The sequence below is a fragment of the Hydractinia symbiolongicarpus genome, chromosome 11 (assembly GCF_029227915.1).
Source record: "Hydractinia symbiolongicarpus strain clone_291-10 chromosome 11, HSymV2.1, whole genome shotgun sequence".
NCBI classification, from domain to species: domain Eukaryota; kingdom Metazoa; phylum Cnidaria; class Hydrozoa; order Anthoathecata; family Hydractiniidae; genus Hydractinia; species Hydractinia symbiolongicarpus.
Window position 1 is genome coordinate 6416181 of NC_079885.1, and position 24419 is coordinate 6440599.

Here is a 24419-nt window from a genome sequence, read left to right on the forward strand (position 1 = left end):
AATAGGAACAGGGATGCTGTTGGGTGCGTTGGACTTATTTCTACCCAGTGTCGTAATAGTTGAGCAAACCTCAGTGGTACAGGTTGCGAATATAAATCAAGAATTTGAAATTGTATTCCTTAGCCATTTAGAACAATAATACCAAGTAAAAGGAATTGTGCTCTTATTCTTTCTGCGATATTAGTAAAAAACTTATTAAAAGTTTCAGAAATGATTTTTGGATCGAAGAAAACCGATTTACCATTTTCCAATAAGATTTTGTGTTTGTTAAAAGAATTTATAGAATGAGGAATTTATATGCTGTTAGAATTATTAATAAAATAATTACAATAAGGATTTTTTTACTCTGCTTTAAAAGCGAAACAATTCGATTTCTATAAAATTTGTAACAGGCTAAAATAGTTCCCCTCATGTTTGATGTTTCAGCACGCTTTAAATTATTTAGAAGCTTATTTCTCACATTAAAAGACGACAAAATTCCTCTTGTTATGCAAGATTTAGTTTTCAGCTTAATTTGCTTTTTAGTTAGTTTTAGCACTGGGACATGTTTGTCAATCAAATGCATTAAAACAAAAGAGACTATTTTCTGGCATAGACGGTTTCATGTTTTTTAAACGAATGAATAATAAAATCATTGAGCAAAAGCAATTGGGAAGGGTTATCAGATAAACCAACCAATAAAGTTCCAAAAATACTTTGGTAGCGGGTTGGCAAAATAAATATGTCATCATTAAGAGTATTCGAGTGGTGTGTTATTCTAGTAGGAAGTGAGATATGTGGCACAATTTGATATAGTAAGTCTAAAAAATTGGCATGCGAACTAACTGCGTTGGATTTTAAAAGATTGATAATAAAGTCACCGAGCAGAGTAATAAATTTGTTTTCTTTTGAAATTTTTAAAAGCGAATGAGCTAAGTAATTGTCGTTCTCTATCAACACATAGCCAGTCACAATAACAGGTTTATTCAACGTACTTTATCTTGTCTAATCAATAACACTCAAACCAACCTTTTTTTCACTTCAGTTACATCCTCTGCAAAATTCACATGTTCAACAGTAATTCCTTCAACAACAATAATTTTTTCAACTTCGTTTCCAATCTCCTTATCGGCACTATCATTTACAACCAAACCAACTTCGGCACTAATCTTTCCATCAACAAATTCACCATTTTTATTCACCAACCCAACTTCGTTACCAATCTCCCCATCAACAACATCAACATTTTATTTGCGATCAATCCAACTTCGTTACCAATCTCCCCATCAACAACATCAACATTTATATTCACGACCAATCCAACTTTGTTATCAATCTCCCCATCTACAAAGCCTACATCTTTTTTACCTCGTTTCGACCTTTATTCTCTAGCTTCCAGTACAACATCCACCATTCTCAGCTTCCCCTAAGCAACAAATTCGTTTAACTAACCATTAGTGTTATGCATAAATTCAGGAGCTCTAAACCATCTTTAAAATTCACCAAACGTTCGTACCCTTGTCGGAAATTCAGTTGTATTTGCAGCTCCTGAAACGTGGTTCCAGCATTCTCTATCGACAAAATTTCTAACAGTAGTTACCCTATTTTCTGCCCTGGGCTTCCAACACTATTCCGTTCTCTTAATCTAACACAACGCAACGTCAGAATCAGTCAAACAAACTATTTTATCAACTGATGTGCGTTTATTAATTGCTAAACGAATATCTTTGAAAAGTTTCGACAACAGAGCACATCCTAACAATGCTAATCTCGCAATTGATAATTTTTTTAAGGGAGCAACTTTAGTTTTCGACGCTAAAAAACTTACTTTCACTTAAATATGCTACTCCACAATACACATGTTTAGAACTAGTAGTGAAATCATGAACGACTGTCTAAATAACATTTTCTTGTACAAATACAAATCTTTTTACTCCCATACTGTTCGATTTCTCTAGGTCACAAACGAATCTATCCCACACAGCAAAAATCTCAACACTCATGACAGCATCCCAGTCTAACTTATCTCTACATAAAAGCTGAAAAATAGTTTTAATTCTAGCAGAAACTACACAAATAAATCCTAAAGGATCATAAATGGATGCTGCCATTTTAATATGTTTCTTTTTGTCTTACATAAAGATCTGGCTATAGTAACAAATTCAGAGACCTGATAAACAAACTCATTCTTATTCAGTCGAGCAAACGCCAACAGAAATGACCGCGGGTGGCGCTTTGTTGTATATCTCTAATGGCTTCACTTATAAGCCTAGATCTGATCTGTCGAACTTCATGTACTCATCAAAGATTTTAGAGTCTCTTTTTGTTGAATTTCGTTTTTTCGCAAGTCAAATATTATTGTTGGTTGCATTTATGAGCATCCTGGTATGCATATTGATACTTTTAACAGTGATTTTTATCTCCCTTGTTACAATCTGTAAGCAGAGAGAATAAAACACTATTATATAGGGTGACTTTAATATTGATCTCTTGAAATCGAATGTAAAACAAGAGATACCATCATATCTTGACATTGTTGGTTTTCATTTGATTTTCCCGCAGGTCCTTTTTCCGTTAATAGAAACCTCACTCGTATTGACAACAACTTTTTTCTCTCACTGAATATGAATGTATTACTGGAAATTTATTACATTCAATTTCTGATCAATTACCTTAATTCTAGCTAATGTTATCAACAGACAAACTCAATGTGGATGAAAATATTCCTGCCTCTTACCAGAATTGGTCAAATTTCAAAAAAGAGAGTTTTCTTCGTTAATTCTCACTCACAAATTGGAGCGAGTTACTAAAACTTGATCAGAATAACGTTGATCCTTCTTTTGACTCTTTAATTCTATTACGAGTAGGCTTGTAGATCGACATTTACCCACAGTGAAATTGGGTAGTAGACAACTAAAATTGAGGTTTCAGAAACCTTGTACATCTACTGGGATTTTAAAGTCTGTCTCTAAACGTGATTTCTTTTTTCGAAAGTTTGTGAGATCTAAAACTCTGGACTTAAAGTCTTTCGATAAAACTCATTTTAAGCATTATAGAAACGTAATTGTTTCTCCATGTAGATGCAGCAAAACTAACCACTTTGCAAATTACTTTGAATTTCATTCAACAACGTTAAAATATTTGGCAAGGTGTCAGAGATATCATATCTCTTTAAGTCATCTAAAGCTACCCATCCCATATCCTCGAGAATAAACGGTGCTGTCAATTCTAACCCTGCTGATTTAGCAGATTCTTTTAATTTATACTTCTCTTCAATTGCAGAATCCATAAGGTCTATCGTTCCTCCTTCTTCTAAAAATTTCTCTTTTTCCCTTAAACGCTCCAACTATAATTTCCTGTTTCTTTCTCCAGTTACTCCTGAAGAGGTCTCAAAGACTATTCTCTTTTTGTCCATAAACAAATCGTCTGGTACCAACAGTATTCCAGTTAAAATTCTAAAGCTTGTTAACCATGATATTTCTTTTCCATTATCAGATATCATAATCTTTCACTAAAGGCCAATTTCCTTCAACTCTTAGACTTTCTAAAGTTATTCATGTCTTTAAAAAGGGATCACCCCTTGAAACTTCAAACTATCGTCCTATTTGGTTTCTCTCTAATGTTTAAAAAATATTTGAAAAGCCTACGTACTCTCGTTTAGTTTCTTCTCTTGACTCTCACAATATCATATATTCTCGTCAACACAGCTTTCACAAATCATATTCAACCACACATGCTCTAAATAATATTTTTGAGCGGATCAGGCGACATCTTGACAAGGGTGATGCCGCTGTTGGTGTATTTGTCAATCTACAAAAAGCATTTAACACCATAGACCACTCTATTTTGCTATCTAAACTTTCACACTAGGGTGTTGTTAAACGATGGTTTTATTTTTATCTCTCATCTCGTTCACAGTTTGTCTCTGTTGCCACTTGTAAGTCTGACGTCAAAACTGTTTTACACGGTGTAGTCACAAGGTAAAATGATGTTGAGCATGTATTTATATAATTGCAGAGGATCGAAATTAATTAAATTTTAATTTTTATGAATTTCGATCCTCTGCAATTATATAAATACATGCTCAACATCATTTCACTTTGCCCGATGATGGGAGAAGGATCTCCCGAAACGTTGCCTACTAAACTATCATGTTCAAGAAATGATAAACTTTCCACAGTAATATGAATACTGAACAGACAAACCGAAATAATATCTTCAATAATAGTATTTTTGTTCACCAGTTTCTTAACTCTAAATTTCCATCTGACCTTCATAACACTATCAATTTCACAAAGATTACACACATTTATAGTACCCAAAATAAAGCCTTGAGTATATTAAAAATTCCCAAATTAACTCTAAATTCTATGGTAGAAATTCGCTGTGTGCGCTGCCAATTTTTCAGCGGAACGTTTTTCAGCAACTCTTCCCCAACGCCCAATTATCAAATCTTACACTATGTAAATCGAAGTGCCTGGTTACATCCTACTTTCTCTACAAGTACACATAGAATTTTTATATTGACTAAATCCTTATTCAATAGCTTTTATTGAAATGATGACCTATATTTTTTTATGGTTATGTACTTTTTAAAAAACATTTCTTTTTTCTCCCCACGTTTATTTTATTTATTTTTCTGTTTATTGTTGTTTTCTCTTGTGTTAATGGTGGCCATCCTCACCTGTTTAGTTTTTAACTATTGGAATTTTCTCCTTGTCGATTAGATTAAATATTTGTTGTAACTTTTGGCTTTTTTGACAGAACATCTTTATCCCATTCTATTCCAAGCTTAAAAATACTATCGCTTTGTAAATTCATTTGAGATTCTAAAAATGTTATGTCATCATCTTTTTTGTTAACTTTACTCGTTTCTAAATTTTCTTTTTGGTCAAAATATTTTTGCATTTCTTTGTTGTTGCTAACCCATTCTTAAGCAGCAGATATGATTTCTCTCGCCCTTTCATAAAAATACATTCCCTTCATCCACAGTTTGTGTCCCGGAAGTAGTGTCATTAACGTAAAACTCTTAAATAAATCTTTCTACAAATTCTCTGTCAGACTCACTGCACTTATTCAAACGATGTCTTATGGTGCCACCCAATAAAAAAGGACTGCTAGTTATACCAAATAATACCCTAAGAAATCTGAAAATAATAACTTTCGCCTCTTTCTCACTCGTAACATCATCATACCATAAAAAACGTAAAAAATCTCTATATTTATCTGCAATTTCGACATTTAAGAACGCTTGTTTAATATCAGCTAATATTGCTATGTAATTAAACCTAAATTCCCATAAAATATCAAATATGTCGGATAACAGATTCTGTCCAGAATGTAAGCAGTCGTTAAGAAACGGTCCAGTAGTGGTACAAGAAGCATCAAACACAGCTCTTATTTTAGTCGTTTCCCTTTGTGTACGTACTAAAGTCTATGTGGGAGATAGTAAACATCACCTAACGGCTTATCTATTTCATCAGGTCTTACGCTTTTAATAATCTTGTTTTGTTCATAGTCCTCAAATATAGCGTCATAGTCTTTTATTAGTTTTATTAATTATTAATTATTATTAATTATTAATTATTATTAGAATGGAATGAACTTTCACTTTCATAATACCCGCACAAAATCCTCACTTTTAATACTCAAATAGTTATATATTTTATAAAAAAAACGAAAATTGTGGCAGTGAAACAATTCGTTTGAAAGTAGAATTGTAGAAAATGTTCAGCAAAATATAAAGCATATAATTATATTTTTTTCAAAAAGCTGGATTTAAGTCACTTTTAGAATGACTGTGCAACAATTATATAAATTTTAATGAAATAAAATTGAAGAGAACAAAACTTTAATAAAAAAAAAAAAAATTGACAAAATTAGAAAATCTGAGCAAACACTTAAATTGTGGCAAGACCGCTAATATTTTTAAATTATGATTTTAAGAATTTTATTAATGGATTCTTTAAGTTATATATAAAAGTTTATATCTTCAATATTTTCTTTATTTTGCTTTTTTACAAAAGTGTATACATTGTATATTTCATTACTTTTTATCATCCACAAAAGTAGAATTTTTTCAAATCTTTTGTCTTTTACAAAAATTTATGCTCTTACATAATACTAAAAACGTAAATAAAAACACATTTTCGGATAATGTTTTTTTTTTTGTTTTGATCTTTTTTTTTTCTTTTTTTTTTGCCGTTGAAGAATTTACAGTTTTCCGTAAAAATAAAATACAAATCTTAAGCTATTATATCGTATAATCTAAATATAGGATTGCATATGCTGAAAATATTAGCTAGAGAGGTAAAAAATGGCAGGAGCGAGAAGAAAATTTGCGGAAATAAATTCTACAAAACAAGATAAAAATTTTTGTGTGATATAAACATTCTATTACTGAAAAATTATATAAATAAAATAAAACATTTTTCTATCATCATTATTCAAACAGTAAATTTTTATCAAAATGCCTTTTGATTGCAAACTTTATCATTTTTATGGCATATTAATTACAAAAGTGTGCAACACAAAAATTGCGTTTGATTCCAAGAAATAAGAAAAAATTTTGCCCATCGATTATTAAATATATCTTTTCTGTGCTAACAAGTCCATTGTGTATCACAAATCTGATTATACGATGCAGTTCATATTGCTCAGTTGGCAGATCAACCTGGTTCAAAAATCATTTTTTATTCGAAAAGTCAACCCAGGAAATGATCTATATATAGTGTTCTGTTTTTAAAAATATAGGTGTAAACAAACCAGCAAAATACACATAGAATTGTCAATGAGTGTTTGATTCAGCTACCAATGGTTTCCTAATTCAAATCTAAGGTTTTTGTCTTTGATTTAATTAAAATCCCTTAATACAGAAAATACTCTTACTTTTTGGCAAAATAAAACTGATAAGAAATGTAAAACATAACATGGTTGTTTCTTTTTGTTTTAGCTTGCAATATGCATGTTTTTGCTTTTTCAACCTGACACTGGCTTGCTAAGTGATATTATATGAATCCAGTCAACTAACCGATTGAACTCATCCTGAGTTGGAGCCAACTGGCTTTAGGAGAGTTGGCCTGCTTTATATAATGTCAAAAAAAAAATTAGTAGTGGTCTATTTTATGCCAGCTGGTTAACTTAATTACAAATGGGTCAATCCATCTTATATAATAAAGCTCTAGGCTGGTGTAACAAAACAGTTTTCACAGAAAAAAAACTAGCTATTTCTATATAGCTAGAGATAGATAGATGGCACCTTTCTTTGAGTCTTGCAGTAGTAGAAGCCAATCTGGTTAAACGGCAATATACTGGATAAATAGTTAGCTAACCAGTGTGCTAAATTTGTATGTGCAGTGCGATTCTCACTTATTGCTAGCTATATAGCTATAGCTAAAACTACCAGCTAAGCTACAAAACAGAGACTTAACTAAGTTTCAGTTTTACATGTAGATTAAACATTAAAGAGTTTTTTAAAAATTTAAATAAGTGTTTTGGACTTGCAATAGAATTTCTTTTCAGGCTCTTCCCACTGTACTGTCAGATCCGCTTCTCAAGTTGTGCCTAATCACGTACCCAATTAGGTCCCGACAAGCGATAAGTCAAATTTAAAACGGCTAAAAAACAAACTGTCACAAAAATATGCCACATATAGTGGCATGTTTTCATCACGCAACCAGACAGGTCAGAGCTACCTTCCAGGTTTTAATCTCAAAGAGCTCTGGGGATGAGAATGAGTTCATTCGTATGGGAGAAAAACAACAACATGAACGTGTGTTTTAAATTTTGTTTGCAACTCTCCCTTTGATGTTAACGGCAACTTGTTTTAGTCAAAGCATGCTTTATTTTTATACTAAGCTTTCTTTATTCTAGTTCGAACCATCGTACGTTTTTCTTCTTTTTAAAAAATATTGTTGACAACAACATTAACTTTATATACTCGCTCGACAACAACAGTTTTTTTTACATTTTAGATTCCAATTAAGGGCGGGGCAAATCGAGGCAACTTTTTGAGCAACATTACCCGTCAACATTTGTTGATGAACATATTGAGTCGATTTGCTATGAGTATCAACATATTGATGAAGAAAAAAAACTGTTGATCAAAATTTATTAACTTTTTTATGAATGTTGATCAACATTGTTGATGAGTTTTGTATGTTGCTACGAATTGCTATAGCAATCAACATTTCTGGCAACATTTTTCAGTATTTTTGAATCATTTAATTACAAATTCGAATGTTCTAGCACGAATTCGAATGTTTTTATACGAGTGTATACACGAATTGCATGAAAATAAAATCAAAACATAGAGATACAGTAGAGTCTCCATAACTCGAACAGCCACGGGGAAAAGGAAATCGTTCGAGTTATGGAGACATTCGAGTTGTAGAGGTTTTCAACTTTTAGCGCAATATCCTCCCTTTACGTGAACCAGCTGGATAAAAACGTTATATTTAATCTTAAGTCTAACTTTAAGGGGGCTATTAGGTTAATGAAAGTCAAAACAATACATGAAATAATGAATTTTTTAATGTTTATTTAGAAAAGAAGTCGGTGATAACTGTTTGCTTACAACTCATTACAAAATCTTTGGCGATATTACGATTCAAGTCCCTTAGGGAAGCTATCATTTCTTCTCCAAAATGTGAAAAAATACTCAAGTCTTCGAGGACGTTGATAGCTGTACGCACTTGCTCGGCCGTCGGTCTTGTGATCTTATCTTCTTCCTCCTTGTCTTCTTCGTCGACCTCTTCTAATTCTTCGTCTTGAGTCCCAGTGATCTCAGCTATGATGTCATCGAGAACTTCGGAGTCGATTTTTCCTCGTCCAAGGCTTTTATCAATTTCCGCACTGCTAGCGATCGATATTTTGCTTTCAGGGCGCGGATAATTCCTTGGTCCATAGGTTGGGTTCGGGACGTGGTATTTGGAGGAAGAAAGATCAATTCTACCCATTCCAGGTTTTCAACATGAGGATGTGCGGTACAATTGTCAATAATCAAAGCAATTTTTCGCTTAGAGACAGAGAATTTTCGATCAAGCTCGCGTACCCACTCTTCGAACAGCTCTCCAGACATCCAACTCTTCTTTTGCGAACGGTATCGACAGGGTAGTGTTTTGACACCTTTAAAGCAACGAGGGTTGGCGGACTTGCCGATTACAAACATTGGCAATCGTTCCCCCAAGGCATTACCAGCAGCTAAACCAGTAAGTCTAACTTTGCTGTGTTTTCCTTCAGAACACTTATCACCTTTCATATGCAAAGTTTTATTGGGAAGGCATTGAAAGAAAAGCCCAAATTCGTCGGCGTTAAAAATGTCTTCCAGAGGATAGCGGGAGAGAATGGTTGGTAATGTTGTCTCCGACCATGGCGCTGTCATTTCCTCAGTGACGGACCGTGATTCTCCAGCGATGGTTTTGAAGGATACTCCATACCTGAAAGGAATGAATGAGAAAAACGTTTATCTCTGTAGTTGTGACTAGTGTAGATGGAGCTTTACATTTTGTTTGATTCGAATCATGGAATTCTAAATTTAGAATGCCATGGCCATGATTCGAATAGAAAACATTCGATTGTTACCATGTTTTGATTTGTGAAAGAATTCGAATAGAAAAAGATTCGATTTTTACCAAGTTTCGAAGTTTTGACGAGTGAAAGAAAGCATGGAAGCCATGAAAGTCCAACAAGTCAAAAGATTAACAGACATTATTTGTTGTATAGAACTTCCTATCATTAAACTTATTACGTACGAAATCGACGCTTTTGTCATGGGGTATCATGTTTATAAAAGTAATTGGACACCCTCTGTTGGAGATGAATTTTATGGTTTCATGGAACCAACAAATAAAATGGATAAATATGCAGTTACAGTCAAGAAAAATGATGGAGAAATCATTGGACATCTACCACTAGGAAAGTCAGGACGCTTTGCAAAAGTCATATTTTACTTTCTGAAGAATGACAGCTTCAATGTTTGCAAAATAACAATTACTGGAAAGTCATTGAATGCTGGTGATGGATTAGGGATGAAAGTCCCATACAAATTATCCTTCCTCTCTGAAAGAGAGTCTATTGATATTTTGAAAAAACAACTACCAAAGCTATTGTAACATTTTTTTAGATTTTATCTTCACGAAGATAAACAAACAAAATCTTAGTCAACTAACCTGGTTTTCCATTTAGCCATCCACCCCTGAGAAGCTTGAAATGACTCGACACCCAACGCTTCGGCAAACTCAAGAGCTTTCTCTTTCAGCATCGAGCCACTGATTGGGATATTCTCACTCCTCATCATAAGTAACCATTTATGAACAGCTTTGTTCACATCTTCAAATTTTTCTGGCTTTGATCTCTTCGATGTTTGCCCGTTGTTAAACTGCTTGTAAATCTTTTCTTTATTTTTTTTCCAAGTTGACAGGGTGCTTGGAGGAATTTTGAACTCTTTTGCCACATCCTTTGGCGCAGTACCCTTTTCCAACGCTTTAAGAGCTTTGTACTTGATTTTGCACGACTTATTGTCAATTCGACGCTTTGATCCTGCCACAGACGACATTGTTATGAGAGTGTCTTTCTTTTGAAATTCTTTAGATTTTCTCGAAAACGTTCGAAAAAGACGTTCGAAAGGTTTGGATGACGCATCATTAATCATTCGAATTAATAATAAGGCCTGCAAAACACGTATTAACAAGATTTTTAGACCCAATTTATCAGGAAAACTGTTCGAATTTTGATTATGATGTCAGAAAATTCGAGTTATGGAGAGAAAAGTCTCCAAGGGACAAAAAAATTTGTTCGAGTTAGGGGAAGATTCGAGTTATGGAGGTTCGAGTTGTAGAGGTTTTTTTATAAGAGTTTATTAGGAAATTTTCACGGTGCCAACGAATTTGTTCGAGTTAAGGAGAGGTTCGAGTTATAGAGGTTCGAGTTATGGAGACTCTACTGTATATTCAATTTGAAAATGGCGGAAGTCACTGCTTCAGCTGATCCTGCAACTACCACTGCTGGTAAACAAAAATTTAAATGGAACAATGAATTAGTGGAGGAACTCATTGACCTTCTTCCTCTTCCCTTCTTTGAATCCATTTTCTGTTAGGGCCTTGCTTTCTTTTTTCATCGTCATCTGTTACCAATGACAGCATTAAACATGTTGCAGCTTTCTTTTCCGCTATTTTGAAAAAAGAGAATGAATAGCCATGTTTCAGAAGAATGTAGTTGCTCAAAATGTTGACCGAGAATGTTGATCGATTTGCCCCGGGCTTAACATTCATATTTGAATACGACCTTTGCCAACCTCATGATGAGTAAACATTGGCATGCTTTGTTTAAAATAACTTCTTGCAGGATTAATTTGAAAAAGAGAGAACCATCTTCACTATGGTTTTCCTTTTTAAGTTGTTTAAGATCTTGTTTCTGTGAGATACGGCGCACACATGGTAAACCGGGGGTAAAATTACATTATTTTACCCATGACAACCCCGTACGGCTGATAGAACTCCCCTCACCCCGGAAAGAAATAAACCCCCATTTGGCAACTTTTTTAAGTTTAGTAAATTTTAGCGTAACGTCATGCTTTTCCACAAAAAAAATATAGAAAAAGTTATATTGTTGAAACAAAAACAACAACAATCCTATCTTTTAAAAAAGTGCATGAAGCTAGCTAACAAGTTTTTAATGTGCTTGGTACGTAATATTTCATCATCTTCTCTAATATCAAAAAGGCAACAAATTCCTTGGGACAAGGGTGGGAAAACCTTACTGATCATTTGCACCAATTCTTGCCTATTGCGCGAAACTACTCCTTAAAGTCTCTATGAAATCCCTAAAGTTGGGAAAGTATAAAAACTATTCGTTAACCCGTGGAAAAATCCACGGGATCGCCGTCCTTTATATATTGCATTTCGTGTTCCGTAACAAAAAGAGAAACAGACGCACAAACAAACAGACGGAATACTGGTATTATTAAAGACACTAGCCGTTAACCCGTGAAAAAATACACGGGGTCGCTCGTCTTTTAGATATCAAATTTCGTGTTTCCGTAACAGACAGACAAACAAACACAGAAACAGACAGACGGAATACGGCTTTTACTGAAGGAGTTTCGCATTGTTCTTGGAACATGAAACTTACAATATAACTTTATTTATCAAAATATTTCTGTATATTTTGAACACGTGGTTAATTTGATTTCTCGATTTTTCGTGTTTGCCCAAAAATCAAGTTTTCGGGCAATTTCTTACATTTTTTTCCATCCGAAGTGTGCAAAAACCTAAAAAGTGGGTAAAAAACTTTTATCTGTTAGAATCTTTAAACAGAATGTGAAAATTTTGCTCTAGAACCAAAGTAATTAAATTTGGCCAGTATCGTTTAACTTAAAAGAAAAAAGTTTGAATCAATAAATCAAATAAATTGATCTTTTCCTGTTTAGATTTTGTTAATATAAATAAAACTTATGAAAAGTGGTTTTTCCATAGCTAGCTATATAATTTACTTTGTGTTGTCTTTAAGAGAGCTAGCTAAAGCTATTAGGCATATCTTACTTGTATATTGTATATACTAGTTAATGTAAAAAGTAAAATAACCGACGTTGTACTTTTTACTACATAACACGTCTCGAATGTCAAAAAAAACAAAAAAAAATTGTCCTGGGAACTAGGTTGGTTTCGTAATCCATTTAATGAACGTTTTTATTTCTTTAAGTTACCTCATTAAAATAGCATAACATGCACAAGTGGTTTCCTGAGCAACGTGTTAAGTCAGCGAATCAAGTATATTAGAAACGGAAATTTTCAGACGGGAAAACTTTCGGATTTTATTTTGGACGAAAAATTTTTCGTGCGAAATTTATGTCTGCCAAAACTTTTTTTTAAAAAAGGACCACTGCACAGAAATCATAAAATAGGGTAATCAGAAAATCTATAAAAAATGCAGTTTGTGAACTTCTTATTTTCCTTATTTCCACCGTTGGCTGAGGCTCTATTTAAAGTTGGATCCTGAAGACCTTTTTTTAGATCTTGATTGAACATGTGTACACTATAAATGCTCCTAGCTATTTTGTGTGTCATTTATCTCATCTGCATTTTCTTTTTTATACTCGCACATAAAAAACATAGTTATAATTTTATATTGCGAGATCGATTACATGGTTTGTATCGTAACCATAAATCGCTCTTTTAAGCGCCAGTACTAGATTTCCAAAACTCGTCTGGGATAATAATATGATTTGATCACACTGTAGCAAAAAGTATAAATCTATCAGCCCTCATGCTTTTTATGTCTGTGTTACATTCTGTACTTTCTTTTAACATGATAACGGGTTGAAAAAAAAAATGAAAAATTGTTTCTGTGAAGTAAAAGTCGAGATCTAATCTCAAACGAATTTTTAATTCCCAAGTTTATTAGAACATAAAAAAATTGTTATTATTACCTTGCCTTGCAAATCCAACGGCTGACCTTTTAAGGTTAACGAATCTCATTAGAAATCAAATATTTTCTTAAAAACTTCACTTGATCTTAACATATAACTGTAGAACTGTGATGTGATCCAAAGGGTTGGATTTTCAACACCTCACTCTCTTAAATCCTCTTCCATTTTCTTTTACATTATGTATATACCTTGAAGTGGAAATCAGTTAGTTCTAATTGTTTATATGGACTGTTTACTTGAAAGTCGGACTCTTTGCACCTGGCGTCGTTGAAATTGCAATTATTTTCAATATATGAAAGCTTGTGTTTCAGGAAACTGCATTTCGTTGATTCAAGTTCAGTAAACCAAAAAAAATTATTGAATTTGGCTTCATAATCGATAAGATGCATGCGGTCGTCGCCAATTGAATCTATAAACATATCGCATATTTTCTCCTTACAGATGCAAAATTACCATCACCAGAGCATGGGCATCGAATTTTTTTTTCATCTTCACAGTTTTCTTCATCTTGAAGCTGATCTAACGTTTGATAAACCAAATTATGAACATTTTGAATTGTTCTCCGTTTTGATCCGAATAAAACGGAACAGATAACAACTCTATCAGGACGTCTCTTTTTTCTTCTACCTTCTTTTCGGATATTGTAGTGACTTTGAAGATACTTAAAACGGTTTTCCAATTGTAACAGATCTTCTCGTATGTACAAAGTAAAATGTTTTTACGATGTCTATTGAAAGGCAAACTACGCTAGCACGTATAAATATAGAAGAAATGACATTAATGCTATAATTCTTAATGCTGCCTTTATTTCCATCTTTTAAAGAAGATGGAAAGTATAACTCTACTACCGACTGTCGGTGATTTCCAATGCGTCTTGTTTAAACGCCTTCGTATTCATTAACTACGCACGTATTTGAATTGGCTGTAATTGTTTTTGTTTGTTTAATTACAATTTTAAAAGACTATTGATAAGCATTACAGCGAAATAAATACAAAAACTCCTAGAAACAGAAAAACTCTATAGCTATGAAATTTTAAAATAACAACAACATTGTTTTTATGGCAGCGAATTAAAAAAAAAGGGGAAAGTTATTATTTACTGTTAGTTTATGAATTTAGCTTCCAATGGCTCCCCAACAAGCAGTTGATTTTTGTGGCTGTTAGAAAGATTTGAAAAGAATTTATGAATCCATAACTTTTGTCTTTTATTGAACAGTTTATTTTATAGCTAACAGGTCTCTCTGTTCAACTAAACACCAAACACAGAAGAAATTGTTGTTGTTTCTAATATTTTTCTTGAATAACATGGATTGCGCAATTGTTTACATTTCCTTGAATTTCATTGGTTAAAAAGCTCGAGAGAACAATTATGCGCTGAAAATGTTTAATGATTTCAACTTTATGAGAAAAGCTCAGGAGCATCTTTTTACGTCGAGTCAGCGGTCATTCTACTTCATTGCGCATGCTTGTGGGGAAAGCTCTCGAGCATTTTCCGCTCCAGCGGTAAATGCAGTCGTATGGAGACATACCCTAAGAAGATATAAGAGTTTAAAGAGGCGTTAGCGTCAAAAAAAAGTATTTACTTGTTGACTTTATTGTGTCTATGACTATAAAAGTCAAGCAAATGTATAGGAAGGGTCATGTGTTTTCTTGAGTTATATTTGAAGCGAGACTTTAAGGTTTTTCGATGACGTTATTAATCCGTTTCTTCCGAAACACATGAGTTAACCCAGCTTTACGAAGTTAGTTCTAAGTTCCAGGTGGTCTCTAGTTACCAAAGGAGACATGATGTCCCTTAACCTGTTTCCAAGATATTAAGCCTTTAAACCTTGATGGATCAAACTTGGAAAAAAGGACATCTTGAAAAAAAAATTGTTAATAAAATGGAAAAAAAATATTTTGCCATCATCAATTTTTAGCAACTTGTTAAACTTTATACTGAACTTTAAACACTGTTGAAAGTTGAACATAAACATACAATATGGAATCAAGTGTTGTAATTAACCGCTTTCTTTTCCGATCCGGTGTATGAATTTTGATGATGGCAGCGATGTTTATGTTCTATTTTGAATGTCCCTGTTTTAAATGTCGCTATTTTAATGTCCTTCTTTTAATAATACGGCAAAAACAGTGCAACGGAATCCAACAAATTCTTCTCTCTACACCACCCGAGCCGTTTAAAGATGCATTGTGAAATAGGGAAATTTCAAATGATGTCGCTATCTATAAAAAGGTTAATTAATCCATTGATGTTAAATTAAAGTTACCGTGATGATTCATTTGTCGATAAACATTCGAGATATGCGTTGCTCGGCAACTTAAAAAAATAAATAAATAAACGCATTTTTGACCCCAGATCTCTTTGAGGTAAACGTTGAAAGGTTTCGAGGTATTAAAACTCAGAGAGCTCTGGGGACGGAAATGAAATGAACACATCCACTTTGCCTGTTAAGACGCACACAGTTAGCGAATCATTAAACTTGTGAATTGTGTCCATGCACTTAATTCAGAAAAAACAAAGGTTACAAAAATAAAACTTTCATGACATTGTCGGGGTCCATCCTCGTCCCCGGGGTTTGTTGCCTATGTCGAAACCGCTAGCGCTTACTCGACGGCTAAACAATTTCACCGCCCGCCCTGATGTCAAAAAGGCAAAAAAAACTGGGGACGGGGTTGTGTCGTGGTCCCGGGGTTGTTGGTTTGCTCGACCAAGACTATTTTGGGGAGACCACGTTTTTCGGTATCCCGTTTTTAGATATGAGAGTGCTCAAAGCCGCGAGGCATCACCCTTTTAAAAAGAACTGCTAAATCTTGTAACATTGTAATTTATCGGGGCTTATCTATTTTATAGCAACTTTTACCAGACAACTGATCCCTTTTTAGTTTTAAGACAAAGTTTACAACATCAGGAATAATCACGTTCTTATGTGAAGAAAAGCTTTTTGAGTAATATGTTAGCCGTCCCACTATTTTGTGCAGTTTGACAACAAAGGATCATATGATGCTTAAGAATTTTGATGAAATCAGCAAACGTTTTTTTCAAAAATTCGTTTATCCGTTGCCTCTATTGTATAGAGCTTAAAAAGTGCTGATCAAGAAAAGATATATCTTTTTTCATAAACTTGTTAAAAAAAGATGATCTTCTTAGGTTACCTGGATTAGTCTATTGATTGTATAAATATAAAAAGAGAATATTTGATGAAATTTCTTGGAGTGTTCCTGACCTGGAGAGAACATAATAAGTTAGTTGAGGACAAGATTTCTAAACGCTTAAGGATCTTATATAAAGTCAGTTTTGCTTTGAATAAAAACTGTTTAAGAAGCATATATTTTTCCTTTATACACTGCTATTTAAATTCTGCATACGTTGCATGGGGTGACACTAATATAACAAGATTAAAAAAATTGCACATTCAGCAAAAACATGCTAGTAGGATTATATTACGACAAAAAAATGTTTCCATTCTAGACCATTGTTAAAAGAACTGGGTATTCCCAATGTATGTCAGCTATACATTTTTCAAGTCCTTTTTTTCATGTATAAGATTGGAAATTTATTAGCACCAAATATATTCATCATATTGTTTAAGAAAGTTCAACGTAAATATCCAACTAGATCTTCAGGTAACGATTTTTCAATATCAAACTGAGGTCCAAAACTTTGGATCGAGCTTCTAAATGACGAGATAAAAAATACCCTGGTATTGTCAGGCGTTTATGGCCAATATATGGCCAGATTATGCAAACACGTCATACGTAATACCTTAATTTATTCGACGAACAATGGCAATGGCAATGGCTACGAAGCACGCCATTAAGTGCGGCTGGGTGAAAACTATTAGGCTGCAATTTAAGGCGGGAGCAAACCATGCTACAAAGTCGGATAATTCAGAGTCCGAGTGTTAATGTTTTCCTTTATATAGTGAGGGTGGGGCTCGAGAGCTAGAATATTCTGATATCAGCAGCAAAAATCATAAGGATCATAATAACCACAATTTTTTCACAATTATCTCAAGGTTCCTCGAAGTTGTCCATCGTGAATTTACTTTATTCGGAGAAACTTTGTCTCGCGAAACTTTCAAATCTGTGCATTCATGAAAGTTGAATCACTGAAAATTTTTTAAAAAAATTCTGGTTTTAAAAGTTATTTCTTGACTCGCCATCACTTAGCTTGTCCTCCCGATATAAATAAGATACAACTAGCGCTGGGTACGAGGTTGGAATAAACTTGAAATAAAAAAGCAATGATGTTTACGTATGTATTTTACAAAAACTAATCAAGGACAACAGTCTCTGGGCTTTTATAAATTTCCAGTTGGTTTCTTACTGAGTGTAAATAAGAAACAATTTTCCAACAGCAAGAAGTCCGTAAATTTCTTAAAACAAATAATTACACCACCATACGTCGAAAGCGTATGCGAATAGAAAAACCTCGGCGGTGATGGATGGATGGATGGATCTCACATTGAGAACCTTTTGATATAACATATCATGCTGTTGCTACGAAGACGCTTATATATAAAAGTATGCATGAAAAAGAGAATTAAAATAACCTACGTAAAAAAAGGTAAATATATATAACGAAAGATGAATAAAGATTTAAAAGTATAGAACTTCATTGTTCAATATGTGTAATATAAATGTTTTTTTTTTGTTTTGAAAACATTTAAAGGATTGCTCATTGTCAAGTACAAATCTATCAATTTTGTGTATGCTATTCCAGATATACTGACCACGATATGGAGTTGAAAACTGACTGGCCTTAGTTTTTCTGTATGGTGGATAGTACTGACCAGACGACCTGGTTGAATATTTACTTTCTCTTACTGGAAACATGTTAGAAATTATGGGGGGTATAGATTTGTTTTTCATTTTATACATAAAGCATACGTTCTGAAAAATATTTATCTGGAAAATATTTCAAGCTTTTATAGACTGTAGTAGTGGTTTGCTATGCGTAAATTTGTCTTGAAAAAGAATAGTTCTTTCAGCGTGTTTTTGACGTTGATAAATCGATTCAAGTTTATACGGTATACGCTCTAGCTACTTAACTACCAGTACACCTCACATATATCAATTTAATTATCGAGATAAAGTTGCTGTGTATCATGTAGAACTGAAAATGGTATCTTTTTCTAACATATTTCTCGAACGAGTCTCCCTAAAGTTGATGCAGAACTTTAGAATGTCCTTTTATCCACGCTAAAAAGTATATCGACCGCCATATTTGTTGTATTCTTGTTTACATAAAACTCCTACGCGGGGCAGAAATAAATCTTTGCAGGGCAATAAATGTTCATAAACTATTTTTCGGTTATAATTATCATAATTTATAAGCGATCCTGTGACCAGCCTGTTCCAGGGCCTTTTCGCCGCTATCAACTTCATCATCAAGGCAAAATGTCCTGGGAACGAGGTTGGATACACAACGTGTTATTGTTGTTAGCTCAAAAAAGCTAATACTGAAATGGAGATTGATGTGGTGAAAAAGGTTTCATTAATGGAAATGTTAAGCTAGCTAATGTTTTGAAAGCATTATATGATTTAAAAACATTGAAATAAAAACTAAAGAACCTCTACTGTTTGTAGGAGCAATTCTTTTGCCAATGTTTTCATACATTTTTCATTCTTCACTAGGCCTTTAAACCAATCACAACCACAACTAAAGCTTTCTATTTGTGTTAAAAAGGACACAATAATTTTTTTAATTATGTTTGTCCCTTATTTAATTTAGATTTGCAAAAACAACTAACACAATAAACCGCGGTCGCTTCGAAATTACACTTATCAAAAAACATTTCATTGTACGCGTTCCGGTCAAGAATAGAAGAGTGTGTCGCTAGGATACCGCTCTGGATATTATAATGGAAAACATTATTTGCTGTATCCGATTAAATCTGTTGCATCAACCTTGTCCCCAGGACTTGTTAGCCTTCTTATATTCGGACGGCTTGAACAAGTCCAAATATAGAAAGCCTAGCAAGTCCTGAGGATAAATTAAATAATTTATGTCAAGCCAAATTGTTTAAAAAAATAATTAGAATATGGTGTGTCAAAGGAGAAGGTAAAACTAGGGAAAAATAAAGCCAAACTCTGGCATAAATTCCAAATAAGATTTTTAAGAAAGCCCCGTTTACGAGGTCGTCGAACTTCCTTTGATATTTCCAAATTTCGTACCTTAGTAATATTTTTTGCTCACATATCCGAATATGGCACTCATTCCACAAAGTTTTCTTGTTTCTCTGAAATTAACCTGGACTTGAAAATAGTATTCGGATTCTTAGCTAGTTTTAAGTTGTTGGTCTTCTGAGCATGAATTATGGAAGATTCATCTATCCATAAAGCGCATACAAAAGTGTCAATCTCTGAAATTTCGGACTCATCGCCGTCAAAATTAAGGTCATCAACTGCATGCCATTCAAACTCTTGAAACGCCATTTTGTAAACATTCGAATTCGAAACTGAAACACCATTTTCATTGCAAAGTATATAGAAAAGAATTGTGTCAAAACTAAGATAACCTCTGACGTAATTATCAAACGACCCCGAATAAATGGATCGAACTCACAACCTATTGGGCAGGAACTACCGATCCTCAAACCCCGCCGTAATAAATGACTAATTAGGACTCTACTTTCAGATAAACTCTACACGTATTATTTATAAAAAAAAACTAGTAAAGAACCCCACAACTCGATGTTTCTTAGTTTATTTGTGTTTTCAGAATTGAAAGTTTCTTATTGGGTTTCTAATTTTGATGTTAGGGCTACGAAACGGCTGTGGGTTTTCGACTTTAGTGACTTACACGAAAGTCGAGCTAATGGCGGCGGAAAATTTTATGTTAACTGAGGCAGAGAATTTCCCTACATATATTGGATTTCCATCATTTATTCCATAAAAGTGCTTACATTGCTTTAACTCAAACTTTCTAATAAAAAAAGCTTTAAAATTCTGCTTAGATAACATAAGTCTATTCTAGGAACAACAACGATTTTTAAAATATTTTTATTGAGGTATTAAATACCTTCATAAAGCTAGTAAAAAGGGCACTTTTGAACAAATGCAACTCATTGTGTTGTCTTTGTTCCCTCCTTAAAACAAACTTTCGATATACTGATATTTAATATATTTTACAGACCTTATTTTACCGTCAAAAAGAATACTGGCAAATTTATCATAAACTTTTTTCATAAACAGGTTGTCTAGACGTCTATGTGGTTCTAAAATGTGTATAATTTCTTCCACCTTGACCTTTTGAGTGGTCTGTTTTTTACACACCATTCTTCGGAAATTGAACTTGTTGAATCGTTTCGTAGCCCCTTTAAAAGAACTGTAGAAAATTTTTTAAGTTTGTAATAACATAAATAATGGTATGCCCTGGGCACGAGGTTGGAAGCTACTTAGTGTTCAGTTTAGAATATAAAATATAGCTTCGTAAAAATAAGTAAAACATATATCACTGCAATGGTTTATTCAAGTTAGAAACAAAAAATAACTACTGGGAATTATCTAATTGAATTCTCAATTTCTCTAATATGCGAACGTCCTTTAAGGATGACCCAATGAATAAATCCGTTCTTTAGTTGAACTCTAACAAAACTAAATCTTTTTAATTATATATATATATATATATATATATATATATATATATATATATATATATATATATATATATATATATATATATATATATATATATATATATATATATATATATATATATATATATATATATATATATATATATATATATATATATATATATATATATATATATATATATATATATATATATATATATATATATATATATATATATATATATATATATATATATATATATATATATATATATATATATATATATATATATATATATAAACCAGATAAGAGCGTTGATCATTAAATCAACCAAGTCTTATCAACACGAAAGTAATTACTAACCGAAACAATAGAGGAGAGTGTACGCTATTATGTTGATACTCAGCGACAACAAACATTAAAGGGAAGGAATGACGCTGCTGCTTTCAACAAGTAGAGATGAACGAAACAACTGAAAAAAGAAAGAGTCGACAAAATGAAGAGAAAAGGATATAAGATATTTTTATGAACAGTCATAGAGGTAGAAATAGAGAGCGAAACTTTCCTCTGAAACATTAAAATGTAAGTAAAAATTTAACTTTTATTTGTTTTGTGAAAAATTTGACATCCTTTTAACGTTGATTCCAGGATTGTTTTAGAACGATAAAACACAAGCCACCATGTAATGTCATTTGAGACTTTAGAGTTAGTTTTTCCTTATACTTTAAAGTCTAAAACAAAACCTTAATTTTTTCTCACTGATGTTAAAGGCCTCTATCGAAAAAAGTTAACATTTTTTTATTTATTTTAAAGTCCAGAACAAGTTATGACTATCCCGAAATTTTGAAGATCTTAAAGTTACTAGAACTGGACATAATGGTACTTTAATTTCTTAGGTTTCCAGTTGTATTTTTTCAGTTGCCACATTTTAACGATTTCCTTGATCACTTTTACTCCCGGTCAAGAAGCGGGCCGTCGCAAAATAATCGTTTTTAATCGTAGGTAAACAAACGGCCTTGTCTTTTATGAGCGCTGAGGCGGAGTTTGCTGAATAGACCTATTTCCATACCCATTTGGTTCCGCGAAATATGCATGGGAAAATGCAGAATAACATGAAAACGAGATTAGTTTTGAGTAAATTTTTAACTGGCAATTTACATAATCGTAGTTAACACAGTTATAAAGAGGGTTTTGGTAATGGTAGTGTGACAAAGAAGTTAAAATATTGCAGATTTTAAGGGCGTATCTTTTGGTATAAGCTAGCTAGCTAGTTAGCTAGCTACTAAACCTTTAAAACCTGCCCACGTTTTTTAAATGTTGTGAATACATTTTTATCTTACTGTAAATTTAAAACTAAAACTCAATATACAGTTTACTAACGCTCAGCGGTACTTTATATTACTCTCATCAGTTCAAAAAATTAAAATTAGCTTCCTGGTAGCTAAGCCAAAATAGCCAGCAGCTAAGCTAAAATCTTGGAAAAACATATTGTGAATATCATTTTGAGTTTCCCATTCCCCCAAAATAAATATTGAATATGCTTGACTGTTGCTAACAGAAGTACTCCAGAAACCTGGAGTACTGCAGAAAAGTAACATTGACTTCGGGGAAATGGGAGGGGTCAGTAGAAAGATTTTAACATCAAGAGTAATGAAAAGGCTGGATTTTCTTATAGCATTTTCACAAGCAATTTTTCCAAGGTTGTAGCTATAGCTTAGCTGCATGAGTAATCAACAAATCATTTTAGAACATTTGTTGTGTAAAACGATATTTAAAATTATTATTTTGAAAATATTGGCTGTTGTGATTATGTAATTGTCACACTCCCTCTGTCACTACTCTCTCTCTTACTGACTGTCAATAATTTACATTTGTATCAAGCATTGTGATGGTTAACTTTAATAATTACAGTTTGTAAGTAAAAAAATTGATAAAACATAGAGCTTATTAATCTCCAGAAAATTTTTTTTTTTAATGGCACCCTATTTTTTAGGTTTTTTTCAACAAAAATGGAAATTAAAATATATATATCCTTTTTTATAAGAATGTCTGGATTTCAGCCGTAAACGTGCTTAATTTTTGTCAAATCTCAGTCTCAATGTTCTTATAAACCAGGTCCTTATGTATTTTGTTTTATTGCTTACATGAAATCTTGAAAATTAATCTTGCAAAATTGTTCAAATTGTTTATTTATATACAGAAAATAATCTTGATGAAATTTTTCCAAAGTGTCGATTTGTGAAAATATAAAACCAAAAATTTTGTTTTTGACCCAAATATTCACTTTGTTTTCACTTATTAAAGTAAAAGTTGAGATGACAAGCATTGTGTTGACAATGTCTTCATAAATTTATTTTCTTCTAGGCAGCATGTCAGGAAACATTTTGTTTTTTTCAAGCAACAATTTTTTAATTGTTTTGTAAAGTGATCCCCTGAAAGAAAAAATTGGTTGACCTAGAAAAATTACTGGACAATTTTATTTGCCTGAAAAAATGCTAAGATGGTAACTCTTTGAATACAAAACTGAAGAATTAGGATATTATCTCTTTTCTCAACCTTATATTTTGTAATTTTAAATAAATTTAATCCAAATACAATCTACGATAGAGGCTTAAAGTGTGACACAAATAAGAAGGAACATTTCAAGGAAAGTTTAAAGACCAACATTCCCCACCAAGTCAAATTAGTATCCTAATTCTGAATTCACAAATGTGTAAATTGTAAGTTAAAAATACTTCCAAAATTGCCCTCACTTGGACAAAAAATAAACGAGTTAAGGCACCCAAAACAAGGTCTACTCAACTGCATTATATAACCACAGTTAGCAAGCCTGGCTATATTATTTTTACAGATTTGTTTAAAAACTAAGGTGCACTAAATAACTGGAGACACAGGATATATACCAGCAACATCACCAATTTCAGTAAACAGCTTGAAATTTCAGGTTTGTTTGGAACAACTCAGGCAGCCAACTAGCTATTTACTCATATCATATTCAAAGCTAGCTATGTAGCTTATTTAACACCAAGAATAACAAGAACCTGTCGGTTTGAACACACAATCCAATCCTAATAAATCAATTAGAACATGGTTAAAATTTACTTATGCAAGAAGGTCTGTCAGTTGAAACAAGGTTTTCAACTATCTACGCATTTGTGGAAATGTTCTATTATAAGGGGTAGCAGCAGTACTTGCATATAGAGGGTGATTAAAAAACACTGCATGTAAAGAACTTTATATTTATTATATTTATTTTCTTTCAATAAATTGTTTTCAAAATCCATGAATAACAAAAGAATACACAATTAACAATATATATAAGTATATATATAATAAAAACAAAGATACAACACTGGGTATGCGGAAAATTGATTTCTGTAAAACGCAATAGACAAGTCCTGTTTGTACCATAAGCACATCATATTACTACAAT

At 32.7% G+C, this 24419-nt stretch overlaps 3 protein-coding genes across 5 annotated transcripts in view; 1 reads left to right on the forward strand and 2 right to left on the reverse strand.

The window, feature by feature from the left end:
- Nucleotides 1-24419, forward strand: part of LOC130614650 (uncharacterized) — a 50528-nt gene that overhangs the window by 16054 nt on the left and 10055 nt on the right. The window contains exon 1 of one of the 3 annotated variants that reach the window (XM_057436087.1): nt 21306-21568. The exons of the other annotated variants lie outside the window; for them this stretch is intronic. The gene's annotated coding sequence lies outside the window, so the exon portion shown is untranslated. Of the gene's footprint in view, nt 1-21305; nt 21569-24419 lie in introns of those variants that run through there. 3 annotated transcript variants of the gene reach the window in all.
- LOC130613382 (uncharacterized) lies at nt 4912-7721 on the reverse strand. Its single transcript, XM_057434737.1, has 6 exons — nt 7674-7721; nt 6868-6976; nt 6097-6102; nt 5470-5519; nt 5117-5413; nt 4912-5007 (listed from the first exon to the last, which is right to left on the reverse strand). Exons 1-6 carry the CDS (start codon nt 7719-7721, stop codon nt 4912-4914), a joined length of 606 nt encoding a protein of 201 aa, XP_057290720.1.
- On the reverse strand, nt 6110-12774 carry LOC130614651 (tigger transposable element-derived protein 4-like). Its single transcript, XM_057436088.1, has 2 exons — nt 10149-12774; nt 6110-9416 (listed from the first exon to the last, which is right to left on the reverse strand). Exons 1-2 carry the CDS (start codon nt 10628-10630, stop codon nt 8768-8770), a joined length of 1131 nt encoding a protein of 376 aa, XP_057292071.1. The 5' UTR covers nt 10631-12774; the 3' UTR covers nt 6110-8767.